Here is a 20,921-nt window from a genome sequence, read left to right as displayed (position 1 = left end):
TAGCTAAATCAATCTAATGTTTAAGAATATATCCGGTCTACATTACAAAGTTTTGCCGGCACAGATATATCAGTTATATCCCCAGTGCAGACAGAAGTATGCTGACAGAAGTGTGCTTTTGTCAGATTAGCTAATGTCATTCAGACAGATGGTGTAGCTAAGCCAGCACAACTCCATGTGTCAGCTTATGCTGCATCGCCACAAGGGGGTTCTGCTGGCATATGCTGTGTAGGGCTTCTCTGTGTACACTAGCTTCTGGGAGCAGCATTCAAGCTTCAACCCATATCAATGATAAGCCAACCAGCTTGATTTTAAAGGACCATTAAACCCGAGCTAGAGATTTGTGTAGGTGAATGGAAGTTGAGTTGCGGCAACACCCGAGTTATACCTCAACCTAACTCTGCAGCAAAGACAAGGCAAAAAAAGTTATTCCCATTATGCCGAAGGACCAACTAAACCTCTCTATGTTCTCTTAAGGTGAGAGTGAGTCACATGTAGAGCTCTGAACAGAACCCACAAGTTCAACTCCAGACTCCTGCTCTAATTATTCGACATACTAACTTGTCTTTTTTTAAAAAAAAAGAAAAACAAAACATGTTTAGTGATAATTCCATTAATGATCTTAAAATGTGTTATTCTTTTTAGAATGACGTTTTCAATATTTTCACTGATTATTAGTTTATCAGATGTATCACAGCCAACAGGAAGAACAAGTTTTAATTCAAAGAATAGCTTTTGACAGATGTAACATTGTAGTTGGATGGATTTTTTTTTTCAGGAATATCTTTGGACAAATGCCAAATTTTAGATCCAAGTTACAAAGCTGGGATTCATTAGGAAAGAAAAGAGGCAGCATATCAGGGTATCTGACCTAACATTAGAAACCGTGCGTTTTTCCCCAGTCAAAATGTATCTTCCGAGTCTAAGATACTTTGAAAGAGATAAATTGGGATCAAACTTAGCTGTTTCTACAAACTACATTTTACTAATAGCAAGATGATCAAAGGCATGAGTAAATCAGCCTTTTTTTTAAATACAATTATACTTATGAAGCATTTTAAGACTAGTTTGACTATTTGTAAGGCTTGCCTTCTACAAGTTTATTAAAAATAAAAATTAAGACAAATTGCCTGGCAGCCTCATGTATTCTTCAGCAGCCAAGTATTGTTAGTAGTAAATATTGTCCAATTCCACCCAAAGGAGGAGGAAGAGGCTGCTTTTTGTTTACAGTAGAACTTTACTACACATTCAGACTAGACAGCAGGCTTCTGAACATTAACAAAAAAACCAAAACAAAACAAAAACAAAAAAAACACAACACACCTCAGTTGCCACACATGTACATAACGAAATACACCAAGAACGTGGCTCCATTTAAGACAGTTAATGTCGGGGACATAAAAAAGATTTTACAATCCTGAAAAATCTTAATTTGTTTGCTTTGATAAATACAAGATATTTACAAGTTCTTATCTCAATCACTTAACGTAAGTATATAGCTTAAAAGATCAACTATTTTGATATTTTCTAAACTGTATTGATTTCTCTCTCTCTCTCTTTTTTTAAAAAAAAAAAAAAAAAAAAAAAAGGAGAGCGCTACTTACCTATTACACTAGATGTAGTTCCACCTGGGCATCCCACAGTAGAAAGGCAAGGACCATTATTCCCTGCACTTGAAACATAGATTACGTTGTGTTTCCATACAGCTTCATTAATTACTTCACAAATTCTCCTAAAATAAATACAGAAAACATATCATTTAAGCAACAAAATATTTTCTCTTTCTCCTTTTCAGTATCCAGGATGCAATTCAGGCAACATTGAAATCAACTGCAAAGCTCCCACTAACCGATGGGGCCAGGATTTCATACCCTACTTTTGTTTTTGACCATAGTTGAGTAATGTTCAGCCTACTTGCCAGACCTGAAAGTGTGGTCACTAAGAGTACAGGAGTGACCCCTGAACAATTTTAAAAGGAAAAATTAATTAATTAGCAAGATTAAATTCTATTCTTGAGAAAAGATTCTGTAGCAATCTATACATTGTAAAGGGATTATTACTTAATTTTTTTTTTCCAGAAAGAGTATTACAATATACTACAAAATATTGACAATTTCAGTAGGCTCACTTAAATCCACAGACCAAGTTCAGCAACTTGAGATGTACTGCAGCAGTTTAATATCAATGAATTATTAGTGTCTAGATTATTTACTTCTGTTGACAGTGCCACTACACAAATGCAAAAATTTTTAGCACCAGTATTCTTCAGTATTAAACGTGGTTATGGTAAACCTCGTGTACTCACCCAGAATTTGGCCAGTGTGTTGCTTCTCCATAGCTGTAGTTGACAAGATCACACTTGTATTTCATTGCTTCTATCATCTGTTAAAGTTAAAAAAGTTTACCACAAAAAATCTTACAGATGGCAAACACCACCTTTTATATAAATCAGGGATCGGCAACCTCTGGCACGCGGCCCACCATGGTAAGTCCCTGGCAGGACGGGCCAGTTTGTTTACCTGCCATGTCTGCAGGTTCTGCTGATCGCAGGCTCCCACTGGCCGCAGTTCGCCGCTCCAGGCCAATGGGGGCTGTAAGAAGTGGCAGCCAGCACATACTTTGGCCCGCGCCGTTTCCCGCAGCCCCCCATTGGCCTGGAGCGGCAAACCATAGCCAGTGGGAGCCTGCAATCAGCATAACCTGCAGACACGGCAAGTAAACAAACTGGCCCGTCCTGCCAGGGGCCTACCATGGCGGGCCACGTGCCAAAGGTTGCCAACCCGATATAAATGAAACCGTTATAAGCCTATTTATAACACTGATGAATGAATGTTGATTAAGATTCTGATGAATATTCATGTTTTTGTTAAAAGGCAGATTTGTTTCATTTCCAGCTTCTGTCTTAACTACAAATATTTTTCTTCTGTAGCCAATAAATGTTGCACAAAGTCCAAGCTTTGCATAGTCGAACTCTCATAATTTATATAGTTAAGAGAATGTGGGTATATAAGACACTAGGAATCATTAGTTTTTGGCCACTGTATGTTGGTAATCAGTACTGTTCAGTCTTCTTTTGCTGTGCAATCCAATCAAAAGCCAGTGCAGTGGTCCTTCATTCCAGTGTATCTTCATGTTGGTCATATGGAGGTAGTTCTACAGATCACTCATGTGATTGTGTATTTTTTAATTCCTTTTTGGATGGAAAAAGTTTATATCCACCTTTTTTTTCCTACACATATCTAATATCTAATTAGAGTTCCGTCAGAGGGCCTGTGCCTTTGTTGCTGAAATGGAATAATGTCCAATTCTCTCTGAACAGTAGTTATGAAAGTAAATCCTCTAATTCTTAATGAGATTGTTGGATGCATCTCATTTTGTCGTCTAGTGTACCAGTAAGTCCATACATCAATGCTATATGAAACAAAGAACGTTAAAATAATACACACTTGTCCCATATGTTAGAATCTTCTTCTCCAGTTTTACCAGACTGAAAAAAATAGCATGCACTTCATACAACACAAAATATATATTGTGTATTAAAAAAAAAAATTGTCTTATGAGAAGCTTGTAAAGTATCCTCTCCTTTAACTAAAAAGAGTCTGGCACCTCAAGACCTGTAAAATACCAGAATGCCATTAACAGTCTACTAAAAGTGATAGCCTACACAGGATGCCCAAAACAAAGCCACATCAGCAAAAATACCCAATTCACTGGACCTATCCCTGAGGTATTTGTGAAGTGGGATACAGAATGCTGGGCTAGACAGATCATTAGACTGTTTTCATAGGATAATTCCTACATCAACTGTGCCATGTGGTATTGTTTTCATGAGATAAGTATAATCTTATACCCAATGCCTGAAACTTCATATCCTCTCATTTTCTAGCTAGTAAAAATGTCCAATTTCACTTTTTTTTGTTTCAATTCTTGCTAAACTTCTCCTTTGATTTTTTCCAAGTGTAGGAAGCAACAACTTATCAAACTGAGTAATGCCCTTTCCTGACAGGCAAGTTATTTTTATGCTTTTATGGGTATTTTTAAGCTATGATTTATTAAAATCATGTCTCCACTTCAGAACAACATAAAAAAATCTGTCAAAACTACACACTGAACAACTAGTATCATCTGCTTTAAGAGTTAAGTTTTTTTGGAGGCAATGTTGATAATAAATTTAGCAATACAGTTTTCCACAAATCTCTCAAATTATATTTTACTTTCTCTCCTAGCTATTAAGAAGATATAGTTACACTCACGGTCCTGATGTCAAGCAGCTTAATTTAAATTAGCTATTAATTCAGCAAAACACTTACAGCTCTTATTAGGCCAGTGCCAGTTTCCATTGTGCTTAGTCTTGTATCACCAATCTTGATTGCAAGAATCTGAGCTCCAGGAGCCACACCATTTCGTTCTGGCTCTTCTGGAAAATATCCAGCAGCAATACTAGCTACATGTGTCCCATGTGCTCCTGAACAAATTAAACAAAAAGCATATTATTGCAGGTACGGAATGTAACACCCTAGTAGAAATCTCAGTTATGCCAATTAAATATGCTATAATTCAATTCATTTTCATTTACTGAGTAATTTATACCATTAAAAAAATGTCAAAAGCTAACACCACATGGATTTCAGATTCTTCAGAAGTGTCCTTACTAATTAATTTTGACATCCATATATTCTTTATATCTTCTGATCATCGTCACTGTCAATTTTGTTTGCACCTTTCACTGTTGCTTTTAGAAAGCAAGCAATTATAAAATTAAATATACATGATATTTATATAAACTGCACAAAACTGGGATAAGAGTGGGTGGAGCTGTAATTATAGTGGTGCAGTTATCATTTCAAAATAAATTTGTATAGATAGCCTTCATTATGCCTTGGCAAATCAAAGCAATGGCTAAACTTGTCTAAGTTTACACACACACACACACACACACACACACACACACACACTTTCATTTAGAAACTGCCCTCCATTGGTAACCATTCTTTAATCATGCAAGCTGCAGGGGAAAGCAGTTAAATTTAGTCACTCTCTATTTAAAGTCATGCGGAAGCGATTAAGTTTAATAGCCTGATTCTCTTCTCCCTCATACCAGTGAGACTCAGGAATAATTCCACTGAAGTCAATCATGTTTACTTGTAAGAAGCCAGCATTAGCAAGAAGAGTATCATGACTGCAGTGCATAGAACACAAGCGGGAAACCATCTACTCATTTATTTTAGCTATTTCTATGCCTCTTAGGGGGATTATTGTGGGGCACCTTTGATAATGATCTATGCATTTATACCATACTCACAAATGTGGCATTTATCTGCCTGATCAGAAAGCTGTACCTCACAAAGGTAGAGCTATGCATTTAAGAAAAGATATGAAGCTGCTTGTGTGTTAACTGCAGCTTTCAGTATTTTGATTAGCCATTTTATAAAATTCAAAGTAAGATGCCTCACCAGCGGTAATTTAAAAAAGCATTTATAATTCATTAAAAATTATCAAAAATGACAAGAGCATATGTCATAAATATAAAGGGAAGGGTAACCACCTTTAAATCCCTCCTGGCCAGAGGAATAAACCCTTTCACCTGTAAAGGGTTAAGAAGCTAAAGATAACCTCACTGGCACCTGACCAAAATGACCAATGAGGAGACAAGATACTTTCAAAGGTGGGGGTGGGAGGAGGACAAAGGGTTCTCTCTGTCTGCATGTTTCTTATGCCAGGGACAGAGCAGGAATGCAGGTCAGAACTCCTGTAAAGGGCTAATAAGCAATCTAGTTAGATATGCGTTAGATTCTGTTTTGTTTAAATGGCTGATAAAATAATTTGTGCTGAATGGAATGTAGATTCCTGTTTTTGTATCTTTTTGTAACTTAAGGTTTTCCCTAGAGGGATTCTCTATGTTTTGAATCCGATTACCCTGTAAGGTATTTACCATCCTTATTTTACAGAGGTGATTCTTTTACATTTTCTTTAATTAAAATTCTTCTTTTAAGAACCTGATTGCTTTTTCACTGTTCTTAAGATCCAAGGATTTGGGTCTGTTTCCCTATGCAAACTGGTGAGGATTTTTATCAAGCCTTCCCCAGGAAAGAGGGTGTAGGGTTTGGGAGGATTTTGGGCAGAAAGACGTTTCCAAGTGGGCTCTTTCCCTGTTATATATTTGTTAGACACTTGGTGGTGGCAGCAATAAAGTCCAGAGGCAAAAGGTAAAACAGTTTGTACCTTGGGGAAGTTTTAACCTAAGCTGGTAAAAATAAGCTTAGGGGGGTTTTCATGCAGGTCGCCACATCTGTACCCTAGAGTTCAGAGTGGGGAAGGAACCTTGAGAGCATACATTTTGAAATTAATTTTACAAAGCCTCAACCTGATTTAAGCAATTATTTTTTACGAACATTTTAATCGCCTTAATTTAAATTGCTTCCCCTCCATACGGTGCAATCCAATGTGGAAATTTAACCAGTTACACAGAAACACTTACATTTTGACTCAAATGCACTGTGAAAATGAAACCTACTTTATTTTATGAAAGTGGCATCACTTCTTGCTTCCTTGTTGAGATACCTAAAATAGATTTCATTTACAATTGATTAAAACAAATTACCTCCACTGGTCACAATAGAAAGCAGGTTCCCCTCATCATAAATGTTCACAGAGTAATTCAACATTTCTGACATGCCAAAAGATCCATATTCTTGTCTCTCTTTGTAGGTTCCCAACACAGTGCACTTAGGGAAGTCGCCGCATTCACTTGTATCAATACAGGCTCTGTTGATATAGAAGAGTATAAAGATCAATCTATAGTAAGAACCCCTAACTTGTTCTTTCCCATATAAAATGACCACAGAGTCTGTAGATTGCTCTAAATTGTCTAGTTTTTTGTAAGTGATAATGGTCAAAATCTTCTAACCCAAATACCAAAAGTAGGGCTTCTAAATCAATACACACAGGATATAAATAAGAGTAGCTTGGGAAGGTGCTACAACCTATTGACTTCAATGAGATTTGTGGTTAATTAGCAACTCAAGGGGAAGAAAAAAAAAGCTCAAAAAAAAAAAAAAAGATGCCACTTTCATTCAAATGCTTTAACATTAATTTAAAAGTCAAACTTTAGGCACACATTTTAGAACTCTGGCTTCTGTACACAGCTTTATGTATTTAACGACTTCAAGTAAAATTTACTATCCACAAAGAAAAAACTTCAGAAATTTCAAGTTACAACACTAGCTAATAACTACTGGCAAAATGTTTGAATACTTGGCTAAATCATGACAAAAATATTAGACACAAGACTTTCTGCTAGATCCCCCCTCAGCCTTCAACAGGACGCTGCAGGGGCTCAGAAGTCCGCACGAAAAGTCCTGATGCAGGATCAAGTCCTACATTCCTAAAACTGAAATCCTGCTAAATGTAGAAATGCTTTCTACAACATCTTTTCAGTAAAAACTTCGTTACATAAATGCTTTTACAAGGTGATCATCGATAACTATTACTATTTTACAGCAACGCAGAATACAGTTTGAACTAGTGCTTTAAAGCATGCAAAAATTCAAGCATTTTAGTTAGAAGCAAAAGCAAAAGAGTTTACCTCCAGGTCTCACCATCATTCCATACTAAGCAATCATATACAGGACCAGGATCATTGTATTTTTTCTCCAAAGAATTCAATAGTTCTACTTGACTCTGAAATTCTTCCTTCATTAATTTAGTTGCCTTTAAAAAAAAAAAAAAAAAAAAAGACTCAGAATACATCATTATTTTCATACTTTTAGCAATACATACAGAGGCAAGTTGTGCAACAAACTGCTTTCCTATTCAAAAAATCCATATGACCTGACCTGTCTGGAAAAGTTCCTAATATGTTTATGTATAATGTGCAACCTAAGCATTAAAAAAAACATAAGAAACATCAAGTTATGCATGCGTCATGATTTTCAGATATTGTTGTGGAGAGTCTTTTTAGTTTCCTATGCAGAAGTGGTTAAGTACTGTAGAGTTTATAGAAAAATGCTGGTATCTATTTATAGATTAAACAAAATAATCTCTAACCAAATAGATATTTATGACCTTTTAACAAGGATACCCTTATTTATTTAAGCTACTTTTTAGGTAAGCAATGTTAACATATATATTTAAAAACTAGAGTTCTGTCTGTATAATATTTAAACTAAATCTTAAAATATTTTTGGCATATATCATGACCAGTAAACCTGTGGTTGCTACAGAAGTGACAGTGACCTACACTATGGATAAAATTTGCTGCATGGTTCACATTCTTTGCTCTACTCATCAATTACTAAATTACTAAAAGTGAAGTTATAATTCCTCCCAACTTCTGTCACCTGCAAGGAGGGACAGGGATTCTTAATTAAGACAGAAGGTTATGATAATAAAAGGGAGCTATAAAATGCAGACCAAAACCAATAAATGGGCATTAATTTTATTTTTGTTTAGAAAGCAGGATCTACCACCACTTCACATGGCAGAAGAGAAAGGATATGTTTTATTATTTTGTAGTACTTTAGTAAACAGTTCAATTACTGATAACCCTCTCTTCCCTCTGCTTCTCTCCTTAAGTCTGAATGAATAAAGTTGTAACTAATGTTATTCTTCAATAGATCTCCATACCACTTGCAAGTATGTTGGTATACTCAGTTTTGCTTCACACTAGTGTGTTCTTCTGAAGTAGCCAGTTTCCACTGTTGAGAACAAAAGTTATATAATGTCTTGGCTGGGTGCCAGAATAGAACAGAAATGAAAAGAGGAGGTAGGAATGATCAGCAATAACTATTTCCTATATTTTACAGAAATCCAAGATGTGTGGGTACAACTCACAAACCAAGTGAAAAACTGGTAAGCCTCCTTCAAGACCTACCAGCCTTAGTAGTATCTTACAGGTTTAGAAAAAATTTGAAACATGGAAGATGCTACATGACTTGATACACTCCTTAAGAAGTAATAAATGCCCATCATGGAAGGTACAAACAAGTAACATTTGAAAATTTAAGATGTGGGGTCTTCAGCAATGGCTACCCATGCTTCTGCAAATGAATACAATACAAGTATTTTATTCTAGGTCCTTTATTCATAATATTTCTGATTCCTATATTCTTAAGACACAGTGGCCTGAAGACTGATGGAATCAGAATACATTGACTGATGGAATTAATATGCAGACGACTCAAGTGCCTTAAGGGGCTGATAACACTCAGCTTTATTGCCCTTCCTTTCAACTGAGATGATAGAGAATTTAAATGAAAGCTACATTAACATTTAGAATTTATTCTAAGCTGAAACTGTAACAGATCACAGACATCAGAGGAGAGACAATATTATCTAAAGAGAATGGAACCTTTTCACTAAAAAGTGAAAGGAATTTGATAAAATGAAAATAATATTCAAGACCAAATAAGCGTTCACAAATGCATTCTATATCCTGACTTCAGAACAAGATGCAGTGACATTCACTCAATTTGTCTGTTAAAATAACCTTGTCTCTCATTTTCTAATTATCAAATAGAGCTTTTTTTAAAGTCTCTTAAGCAAGTGATTTTTATATAAAATGTTGTTTAAAAAACTAATACAAACTTGTGAGGGAGAGCTGTGAACTGCATCAAACTCATCTAGTTTCCTACAAGCTTCTGCTAGTAGAAGCCTGTGAACAGGATCCCATTGTTTTTCCTTGCGTTCTTTCTGTAATACAAAAAAAAATTCCTCAATACATTAGTTTGCGTAAGAGGCACTTGTACCTTTTATGAGCACTATATCTTTTAAATCATTTGGCAATCCTGATTTGGGGCATGATAACTATAGCACAAACAAAAACCTTGTTATATCAGCATTAAAAACATTAAGAGAAAAATCTACGCTATAGGAATTTACAAGCCATAGTTTTCTAACAAAACCAAAAAAGCAGAGTTAAAATATTAAAATATGAATACAAAATGGAAGTAAAAAATAAATTACCTGAATCCTCTCCTTAAGAGCTTTTGGATAGAAATCATAGCCATTTTTTATGCCAATGTGATACTTGCCTGAAGGATTTACCCAATTTGTTGGAATCTAGAAAGCAGATAAAATTCAGAAATAGAAATATTTCTTGCTCTCGACAGGCATTGCACACTAAATGTTAAAGTGTTTTATATAAAACAAATACATGGCTAAGCAGATTTGTAAAGGTTTCAGTTTGTAAAGGTCATTGGTTCAAGTCCAGACTTGCAGAACAGTAAATACCAACTTCTGCGAGATGAGGTGAGAGTCTCAATCCAGTTCCTAGTGAAATGACATTACAACATCCGGCACTATATAGTTGAGAGTATCAAAGGGCCAGATATGATAAAGGTATGGAGAATGAGTTGCTCTCTCTACCTCTAAGAGACACTGCCTAAGCAGATGGTTTTTTTGTTTGTTATTTTTTTTAAAAAATATCAATATAATGGGCGGGTCTGCTTACCATGGTAAGTGGTAGAAAACAGCACAAGGAAAAAATTCAACTTAATCTTCTGTTGCTGTTTGACTCTTAAAGGTGAATCAAACTCACTGGCCCTATAGCTTGAAGATCGTGAGGGCAGAGGCCAACTGCCTCACAGAGTAGGGGAAAGCTAATGGGACAGGATTACACGTACAATCACGAAAAGACAAAGCACAGGAAACTGCAAGGGGTTGACAGCATCAGATAGTAGGAGGGGTTGAAACTAACTGCCCCTCTACAAGGCTATCAATCTGGCAACAGCAGCAACAGCCCCAGACATCTGAGATCATTGTTAAGATTTACCATCTCAACCAGCTGCCTTCCACAAAATCATTTTCAGATCTCCCAGATGCTGTTAACATTGAGGCAATGGGATGGCTGAAAACAGATCCCCCTCCCTGTTCCACCCCTCCACTCCAAGACTCCTCAGTCATCTACCGTCTTAATTATGTCAATTTTTAATATGATGGTTCTTCCTGCATTTTACACAGCTGGTCTTCACTAATGCCAATATTTTTCATGCGTTTCCAAACTGGCATCTATGATCATTCTAAAACTTGTGAGTGATGGTTTTCGAAGGCTGGTTCAGAAAAAACTAAGCAAGAAACCTTGGATTTGTCACACTGAATGTTAAGTTATGATGTTTATTATAGTAGTCTCTTTGGATTAAATATGTCAACACTGTAGAAACACCCCATATCAGGCAATCTCTACCCCAAAGAATTTACAATCTACATAGATAAACCAGTCAAAGGACGGGGGAAGGGATAACATATACAAGAAAAGTATACAATGTGACAATCTGTAGGATTTCACTAGAAGGGGATAATTTATGCAGATAGAAAAGGAAAAGGAGACACCAGAAAAAAAAATGACAGCAACAATACAGAAATGCTTACCTTCAGAGTTCTTCCTGAAAGACCTATAATTTCTCCATCTTTGGGTTCTACTATGGTAGAAGTGTTTACATCACCACTACCTGTTGTATCAATTATGTCAATTATTTTAGGTTTCCCATCAGTTGTAATCTGAAAACATAAGAAAATGATTATTTGAGATTAATATGTGGCTAAGAGTTGCATTTTTAAAATAAACACCCAAAAAACTATACAAACCGTGAACTTACACATTTATATAATAATAATTAAAAAAAAAAAAAAACTACCCCAGCATCTAGGAGCCCCTGCCATTTCACTAACCACCTCCCCACCCCCACCCAAAATAGTTTTATATTATTTTTAACGTTATTATAATGGCATGGGAATGCCACTATAGTTAAGGTTGCATCATGACATCTTTTTAAAGATGGACCTAAGTCCTCTAAAATCAACAGGTTTAGGGGAAGTCTACACTACAAATTTAAGTTGACCTAAGTTACTTTGATGTACAGCCACTGCAGTAATTAATGACAGGTTTCAGAGTAGCAGCCGTGTTAATCTGTATTCGCAAAAAGAAAAGGAGTACTTGTGGCACCTTAGAGACTAACAAATTTATTAGAGCATAAGCTTTCGTGAGCTACAGCTCACTTCATTGGATGCATTTGGTGGAAAAAACAGAGCTCTCTGTTTTTTCCACCAAATGCATCCAATGAAGTGAGCTGTAGCTCACGAAAGCTTATGCTCTAATAAATTTGTTAGTCTCTAAGGTGCCACAAGTACTCCTTTTCTTTTTGCAGTAATTAAATCGCTTTTGCATGTCCCCGCTACGTTCCTTGTATTAGCGGTGCGTGTCATCACTACTAGCGCTTGCACCGATGCAAAGAGCAGTGCACTTGGGGTAGCTATCCTCCTGTCCAACTTGCCACCATCTGGCACAGGGTGTTTTGGGAAGGGCATCCACTGCCTCATCTGGGTAAACGAGTCACGCAGGGGTGACTGGGAACATGATTTCAATGTCTCGTGATGTAGTTTTCTCCATCCCATAATTTTATCTGCATCCCATAACATTTTGTGCCTCTTTTCAAAAGCCCTTCAAACCCATGCGTCTTCCATCTGTGTGAGAGGCATGGATGCTGTACAGCTCTCCCCTACTGCAATGAGCATTGTGAGCACAGGATGCCTGATCCTGCAGTATTTTCAGAGACCCAAGAGGCGGCACGGGGAACATGAAGATTCCTTGGAGGCTAGATTGCTGAAAGACATAGAAAGAAACAATTCAAAGCTGTTGGTGGCATTCATGGAGCAGCTGCAGACCGCACAGTACCGATTCCGAGCCCAAGAAATAGGCATTGATTGGTGGGATCACATCATTATGCAGATATGGGATGACAAGCAGTGGCTACAGAACTTCTGGATGCACAAAGCCATATTCCTGGATGTGTGCGTGGAGCTCGCCACAGCCATTAAGCACAGTGACACCATAATAAGATCTGCACAGACAGTGGAGAAACGAGTGGCAATCGTTATGTGGAAGCTTGTTATATTAGATTGCTACTAATCAGCTGAAAATCAGTTTGGAGTTGGGAAATCCACCATGGGGTTGCTGTAATGCAAACGTGCAGGGCCATTAATCACATCCTGCTACTGTGACTCTGGGCAATGTGCAGAACATAGTGGATGGTTTTGCAACAATGGAGGTCCTGAACTGAAGTGGGGTGATGTATGCCATATCTCTCTCTATTTTGGCCACCGGACCACCATGCCCCAGAGTGCATCAACAGAAAGGGCTACTTTTCTATGGTATTGCAAGTGCTGATGAATCACCAGGGACATTTTACCAACATCAACGGGGGTTGGTCAGGGAACATACATGAAGCATGCCTCTTTAAGAACATAGGCCTATTCAGAAAGATGCAAGCAGTGACTCTCTTTCCAGAACAGAGGATTGCCATTGGGGATGTTGAAATGTCAACAGTGATCTTGGGAGACTCAGTCTTCCCCTTACTCCCGGGACTCATGAATCTGTACACCAGCCACCTTGACAGCAGCAAGAAGTGTTTCAGCTACAAGTTCAACAGGTGCAGAATGACAACCGAACAGGTCTTTGGCCATTTGAAAGGACACTGGCACTGCCTATTCATGAGATTAGACCTCAGTTAAAAAAAAAATCCCAGCCTGCCTTCTGTGTGCTTTATAATCTCTGTGAAGCAAAGGGGGAGGGGGGAGTTTTCCACCTCAGTGGAGGCAGAATGGCTTTCTGCTGATTTTGAGCAGCCACATATGAGGACTACAAGAGCTCAGTTGGGAGCTATTTCGCTCCGGGAAGCTTTGAAAGACCATTTTAATAGCGAGTCACAGTAATGTGTGTTGCTGTAGTGTGCTCTGCTTGGCACTGTTTTTTTTGCATCCCGGTATGAAGCTGTGTGTATTAACAGAACATTGCAAATGCACCGATTGCTAGTATCTGTGAATGATGTCAGCCCCAGCCAGCGTATATTGAGGATAAAGTTTCCATAAATAGGCTTTTATTCCAAACCCATGTTAACGCATATTTATAACTGAATGAAACTTTATAAATATGGGGAAAGAACCTTTAAAGGGGAAAGAACAGTCATTTCCATTTCTCAACACATACACCAACCATGTCTCTCAGGTCAGCGTATGTGTGGCTGCCTTTCTCTCCCCCTGGGTGGAGTGGTAGGGGGTAGTGCAGCGGCCCTGGATGCCAAGTGGAATGGGTGGGGGGGGTCCCTTACGGAAGTCCCAGAATGCAGTTCTCCATGGGCCGCAGACGGAGACAAGCATGAGTCTGCTGAACATGAAGATCAATAGGAGTCTCCAGCATGTCTGCCACTTGAGAAATGTTAGCATCTCCTGCAGCACGTCCAGGCAAGAGTGACATTTTAATGTAGATGCTTACAGAGTTAGGTTGACATAAGCTCTCCTTTTCCTGTGCTTTTCTTCTCTTCACTTTATCTTTGTCCATTCTGTCCACCAGGGTGATCCTCCAAGACTAGTGCTTCGTATCTGAAGCACCAGCAGCTTGCCAGATCTCTTGGAACAGGTCATCAGACATCCTCTTCCTTATCCTCCTTCAGTGGCTGAGCCGTTCCACTGGTGTAGACAGAGACACCCTCAAGGCCACATTTCCATCTGCAAAAGATACAACAGTACCTCTGTGCATTGTGAGTGTATTCACAAGGTAAATGGAAACTTGGTATACTGAACTCACTCCCCTTAATCTACACAAGTTGCAAGCACTACAGTCTCACTTCTTGAGATTCATAGAGCACGGTGGCAGAGTCAGCCAGGGCGAATAGGGCCTGGGGGAGAGTTGGGACAACAAGAAGGGGATAGCTCATGGGCATGAGTAGACGAATATAGGACAACTGAATTGAATGCAGGCACCGTTTTCCAGAGGTGGTGATGATTTTAGCTGATATTTCACTCCTGATAATAACGGAAGCTGCAAGGGAATAGCTCCTGCAGGCGTCCAGCTGCACACTGGTCCGTATGCCTCTAGCCTTTGTGCTACAATGGTGCTAGCTGAAGTAATTGCTGAGTGGCATGGGAAAGTGTCCTACTGCAGCAGAAGTAGTAAGGCAGCCCTCCCCAGAAACTTTTGGCAGAGGATTGCAAACTACCTTCAGGAAAGTTTCCTCAATATCTCTATGAAGGATTCGTGGGAAATCCCGGTGCATCCCTGTTCTGCAGTGCCCCCTCTGCCTAACTGTATAAGGGAATGAGAAGCAGATAGCAACTCTACCTCTACTGGTTGTTTCACTACCTCTTCTAGCATAAATAAAAAGAGTAAATGAACAGATGTGTCCCTGCAATATCAACGAAAATTCCATATTTACCAGAGAGATTCCTTCCCCATGCATTAGGCTCACCCATGCTGGACTAGAGGGACTGGCTCGACTTCCAGGAATCAAAAACAGGTCCTGGCTTGTTGTGCCACTGGATCCCCCAGTCGCCTGTTTCCCATATTCCTCCTTCTCTTTGTCACTGTTCATAGGGGAGGCCTATGACTCCTGCTCTCCCAAACCATCCATGGGACTTTTGGGGGTAGTGGTGGGGTCTCTGCTGAGGAGGGCATGCAGCTCTTCGTAAAAACAGATGCAGCTCTGAACTAGGGCAACTGTTAGCCCCCCTTGCCTTCTGATACGCCTGCTGCAGGTCCTTGGCTTTCACGCAGCACTCTCTCGTGGATCTTCTCTTCCATGCCTTAAGCAATCTGCTTGTAGATATCGACATTTATACGGCTCAATCGGAGCTGTCCCTGCACACCCTCTTCTCTCCACAGACTCCGGAGAACCATGACCTCTTGCATATTCCAGGAAGGAGCGCGTCTGCAGCATGTAGCTGGCACAGTCAGCTGGGCAGTCAATAGGTGAGCTCTCCATGCCAAGCAGACAGGAAATGGAATTGAAAATTTCACAGGATTTAAAAGAGAGGGGAATATACCTGTGTACCTGGTCACTGGGCAGCAGAACTCAAAACGGCGACCAGAGCGGTCAAGGTGGAGTATTGCAAGACACCTCCTAGAGGCTATGAAAGACAATGTAAGTAATGCAGTGTCTACACTGACACTGCGTCGACCCAAGGACTCTGCCTCTCGCAGAGGTGGAGTAAAGTTGGCATAGCAGGCAAGTTACTTCGGCAAAAGTGACATTTTAATGTAGATGCTTATAGAGTTAGGTCAATGCAAGGCAGCTTATGTCGACCTAACTCTATAGTGTAGACCAGGCCTTCATCAGATTTCTTTGAAATTTTGTCTGCCCCAGGAGGGTGCAGGATAGCTCCAGTGACCCAAATTTTGAATCATTTGAACCAGGGGTTACAGAGATATAAGCCCCCAAAAAACAGCAATTAAAAAAAAACAAAAACGTTTCTATGTGGGGTTGAAGAAGTGGTTAAAATAGTCTCAGTCTGTCAAGTTTTATTCAAAGTAGTGCATGGCACTCACTAAATCTTAGTGAGGCCCAAATGGAGAACCGTATGTAGGAAAATGTACTCTTTTATAGTGTGGGTATGCCAATATAGAAAAAACGGCTACAGAGTTTCTATTCCTGCCATCTTATATGTTTTAAAGCTCAAATCTTGTAAGTGCTCTAAAAACCTAAATGGTTACTCGGATAGTTTTGAAATTTGCAAAAAGAAAAGGAGTACCCGTGGCACCTTAGAGACTAACAAATTTATTAGAGCATAAGCTTTCGTGAGCTACAGCTCACTCTCACGAAAGCTTATGCTCTAATAAATTTGTTAGTCTCTAAGGTGCCACGGGTACTCCGTTTCTTTTTGTGAATACAGACTAACACGGCTGCTACTCTGAAACCTTTTGAAATTTGGTGAGCCTCATTAGGCACCAGGTGGCATTAGTGGTCCAAATTAGTCATTTGACTGAGAGGTTCCAGAACTATACTTCCCGCCATCCCCACCAAAAACAGTTACTTCTGCTGCATAGTATTGTTAAACTGAACAGTACTAATGACTGGATCAATTACAGACCTCTCCATTCCATCAACATAACTAAGGATAAGTTCATCACAAGTCCCACCTAAGGCAAACGGACTAGCTGGAAGTTGCTGCAATTTGAGAGTCATGGGTAACAATTTCATTTTTGGGAGAATGTAATCAAAGTCTTGGGGGGCGAGGGGGCAATTAGACATGTAAACACTTCCTGGGAGAAGAATGGTATTAGAAGTGAGGTGGGAGGAGTGACAGGGAAAGGGGTTTGGGATTGCAGTGAGGGGAGGGTTATGGGAGGGTGGATGGAAGTATGGCACTTCACCAGCTCTGCCAGTGCACTCCATCCAGGAATCCTACAGTTGCTGAAATGTACAAATTCTTCACCTCCTTTTACAACCCATTCACCAGCAAAATCCCATCTAACTCTATTAAAAGACAAAGGAAAAAAAGCTTGTACGTTTCAGCAGCTGTGGGATTGGCAGTGTAAAGGCATGTTAACATAGCATACTGGGGCACTGCTGAAAGACGGCAGAGTTAAGATTGCATGGACAAGCTAAACTCTGCATTTCCTGGTTTTCAGAAGTTTGAGTTTTGCTCAATTCAGTTCTGCAAGGGGCCAGCATATCACCATATAACCTTAACCCTGCATTAATACAGGTTATTGACATTAACTATGGATTTATGCTGAAATGACAGCAACATGTGTTTGTTTTGTCAGCCTTGTATAAAACAATTACCCGATTTCTGGAAAAGGACTTGTGGTGTAAGAGCCTTAAAAAAATTAGTTACACTAGTAATGCTCGGAGTCCCAAATTCAGTGCAGAATCACATATGCTTATTTCCCAACTACTCAAACACCACCACTTGCATTTTCTAAGGAGGAAATGTCAGTCTGTCCCTCATTAACAACCCCCTCCACACCACTTACAAAAAAGTGACAAACTCACAGCTCCCCCAAATCATAAAGAAGAGTGAAACAGATTAGGATATGCATCCGATGAAGTGAGCTGTAGCTCACGAAAGCTTATGCTCAAATAAATGTGTTAGTCTCTAAGGTGCCACAAGTTCTCCTTTTCTTTTTGTGAATACAGACTAACACGGCTGCTACTCTGAAACCTGTCATGTTTACGTGGATAACTCAAATCTTTCTTTCAATCCTGACCCACCTCTCAGTCCAATCCTACATCTCAGCCTGTCTCCATGGCATCTCTTCCTTGATAGCACACCATCAAATTAACACATGGGCAAAACGATCTTATCCTCTCCCCTAAACCCTCCGTCATCGCCAAAAGCACCAATCTCCATGTTATGAGATTTGCCTGGGCTACTCCAACCTCCTCCTACCTAAAGCCACAGAGAGGCTCATGTTGGAATGAACTGAGGCTAAGAGCATCTTGCTTGACCATCGTTCTCGCCATTTAATCCCTCTGAATTCCACCACTGTGAGGTGGGAGGGAGGAGGCAAAGTTCAAGCTCCTCATTCTCACCTTCAAGGCCCTTCAGAGCTCTTCATCTCCCTATTTAGAGTCACGCCTCTTTCCATGTTATCCACGCTTGCCGCATAAGCTCAAGAACACCCCTTCCCCCAGCTCTGGTGCCAGCGAGAGCCTGCGGCTGCTTCTCACCCCGACCCCTCCAGCCTACACGAACCACCAAGCCCGGAGTCCAGCAAGTCCCTGCGCCGCCTCACGCCGCTCGCCCGGCCGGCCGCTGCCCCAACCTCCTCCGCCGGCGCCGCCCTCGGCCCGCCCCGGGCTCCTCCGCCCCCCTCCTTTACAACGCCCCGCCCGGGAACCGCTCAGCCCGACCATCCCCCCCGTTGAGAGGCGACCAGGACAAGGCCCAGGAGCCCCCCCGCGGGCGGTGACCCAGCGCCGCGGCCCCGCCGGGTACCTGCATGCCGGGCGCGCCGGGATCCACGCCGGTGTCCAGCACGGCCAGCAGCACCCCGCGCCCGTCGTACTCCGGGTAGCGGCCGAGGAAGGAGGCGGCGCCCGTCTCTTTCTTGGGCAAGAGCCCGTGGAAGGGGAACGGCTCGTCCGCGGCGGCCGCCATGATGGCAGCAGGGGACAGAGCGACGCGACGGACCAGCCCCCGACAGCGCCGCCTGGGAGCCGCCAAGTGACGGGCAGAAAGCGGCTGAGGGGCGGCAAGGCGCATGCGTCCGCCCAGCCAATCGCCGGCCCGCATGCCCGCGCCTTCCCGAGCGCCACGGCGCATAGGCGAAACGCACAGACGCGCGCGCCGGCGCCAGGGGGCGAAGGCGTCTAACCAGCCAATAAGGCAACAGGACACGCGCCGGAACTCGAGTTCCGTTTGGTTCCGTAAGGAAACCTGCGCCGAATCGGCCAGTCTTAAAGAAACAGGCACCTATTTCCGTCTCTCTCCCCCCCCCCGCCGGCAGGATCACAGCCTTTCCTGCTGTGCGGCCCCTTTAATGGCTCTACAGGGACAAAGCTCCACGGGCCTGCTTCCAGGCCCCTCAGGCTGCGGCGTCATCCTCACAGCCGGGCCCCTGCTCGGGCCGGGGCGGCCACAGCGAGCCTGTTGCAGCCGCGGAGCTGGGGAGGGGAGGGCCCGGGCCCCAGAAGCGCAGGTGCTGGGCTGAGCAAGGATGCGCCCGCTGCAGCCGGCACAATCCCCGACAAAACAGTGCCCGCTGGAGCCGCCGCCAGGGACGCCTTCCGAAACGGTGCGTGCAGAGCACAGCTGGTACCGGGCCCCTTGCCTTGTGCCCAGTGGCGATGGGCCTCGGTGCCGCTCTTCGTGCACAGTGCACAACCCCTGCACGCAGAGAGTTAAGTCCAAAGCAACAAAGTGGCAGCTGAAATTCAGTGTTGATACATGCAAAAGTAAGCCACGCTGGAAAACACAATCCCAAGAATATATACATAACAACGGGGTCTATAGCAGCTGTGACCACTCAAGAAAGAGATCTTGGGGTAATTGTGGATCGTTCTCTGAAAACATCTGCACAGTGTGCAGTGGCAGCAAAAACCCTAGCAGCCTGTTAGGAACTATTAAGAAAGGGATAGATAATAAGAAAAAATACCATAATGCCACTGTATAAATCCATGAAAAGAAAAGGAGTACTTGTGGCACCTTAGTCTCTAAGGTGCCACAAGTACTCCTTTTCTTTTTGCGAATACAGACTAATACGGCTGCTACTCTGAAACCTGTATAAATCCATGATACGCCCAGACCTTGAAAACTGCATGCATCTCAAAAAAATATATATTAGGATTCGAAAAGGTACAGAGAAGGGCAGCAAATACGATTGACGAAAGCTTATGCTCTAATAAATTTGTTAGTCTCTAAGGTGCCACAAGTACTCCTTTTCTTTTTGCAAATACGATTAAGCGTTTGGAACAGCTTCCACAGCAGAGATTAAAAAGACTGGAATTTTTCACCTTGGAAAAGAGATGACTAAGGGGTGATATGATAGAGATCTATAAAATCCCAAATGGTGTGGAGAAAGTGAATAAGGAAGTGTTATTTACTCCTTCACATAACACAAGAACAAAGGGTTACCCAATGAAATTAATAGACAGCACATTTAAAACCAACATAAGGAAGTACTTCTTTACACAATGCACAGTAAAGCTGTGAAACTTTTTCCAGGGGATGTTGTAAAGGTCAAAGCTGTAACAAGGTTCAAAAAAGGATTAGGTACGTTCATAGAGGATAGGTCCATCAATGGCTATTAGCCAAGATGGTCAGATATGCAACCCCATGTTCTGGGTGTCTCTAGCCTCTGACTGCCACAAGTTGGATTGGACAACAGAGGCAAACTCAATGTTTGCCTGTTCTGTTCATTCCCTCTGAAACACCTAACATTGGCCACTGTCAGAAGACTGGATATTGGGCTTGATGCACCATTAGTGTGACCCAGTATGGCTGTTGTTATGTTCTTATGGACACACCAAGGACTGTTACCTTTCAGAAATTTGGCTTTCGCTTTTCAAAGATGAGAGCTGTTTCCTGTTTGAAAAGAGCAGCCTGTCATTTATGTTGTCCAGGCATATGAATAAATTGTTTTTACCTAAGACCCTCTCTAATCATGAAAAGAAAAGGAGTACTTGTGGCACCTTAGAGACTAACAA

The 20,921-nt window shown here is 41.2% G+C and overlaps 1 protein-coding gene and 1 long non-coding RNA gene across 3 annotated transcripts in view; both read right to left on the bottom strand.

Moving 5' to 3' along the window:
- TPP2 (tripeptidyl peptidase 2) overlaps positions 1–19,111 on the bottom strand; it is a 74,905-nt gene extending 55,794 nt beyond the window's left edge. Inside the window, exons 1-9 of one of the 2 annotated variants that reach the window (XM_038400234.2) lie at positions 18,712–19,111; positions 11,368–11,496; positions 9,964–10,059; positions 9,586–9,690; positions 7,586–7,710; positions 6,602–6,765; positions 4,311–4,465; positions 2,306–2,382; positions 1,605–1,732 (exon numbers count right to left, since the gene is read on the bottom strand). In XM_038400234.2, the coding sequence (XP_038256162.1) occupies positions 1,605–1,732; positions 2,306–2,382; positions 4,311–4,465; positions 6,602–6,765; positions 7,586–7,710; positions 9,586–9,690; positions 9,964–10,059; positions 11,368–11,496; positions 18,712–19,038 (1,306 nt within the window). In that variant the 5' untranslated portion in view covers positions 19,039–19,111. The remainder of the gene's footprint in view (positions 1–1,604; positions 1,733–2,305; positions 2,383–4,310; positions 4,466–6,601; positions 6,766–7,585; positions 7,711–9,585; positions 9,691–9,963; positions 10,060–11,367; positions 11,497–18,711) is intronic. The other variant, XM_038400240.1, reaches the window with a different exon arrangement.
- On the bottom strand, positions 12,042–16,533 carry LOC122457991. The gene is made up of 3 exons (XR_006277802.1): positions 15,207–16,533; positions 14,267–14,499; positions 12,042–12,598 (listed from the first exon to the last, which is right to left on the bottom strand). It is a non-coding gene; the product is annotated as an uncharacterized LOC122457991 (long non-coding RNA).
- Positions 19,112–20,921: the final 1,810 nt, after the last annotated feature.

Source organism: Dermochelys coriacea, chromosome 1, assembly GCF_009764565.3.
Source record: "Dermochelys coriacea isolate rDerCor1 chromosome 1, rDerCor1.pri.v4, whole genome shotgun sequence".
NCBI classification, from domain to species: domain Eukaryota; kingdom Metazoa; phylum Chordata; order Testudines; family Dermochelyidae; genus Dermochelys; species Dermochelys coriacea.
Note: the sequence above shows the minus strand (reverse complement) of the source record. Positions and strands in the feature narration are given on the sequence as shown.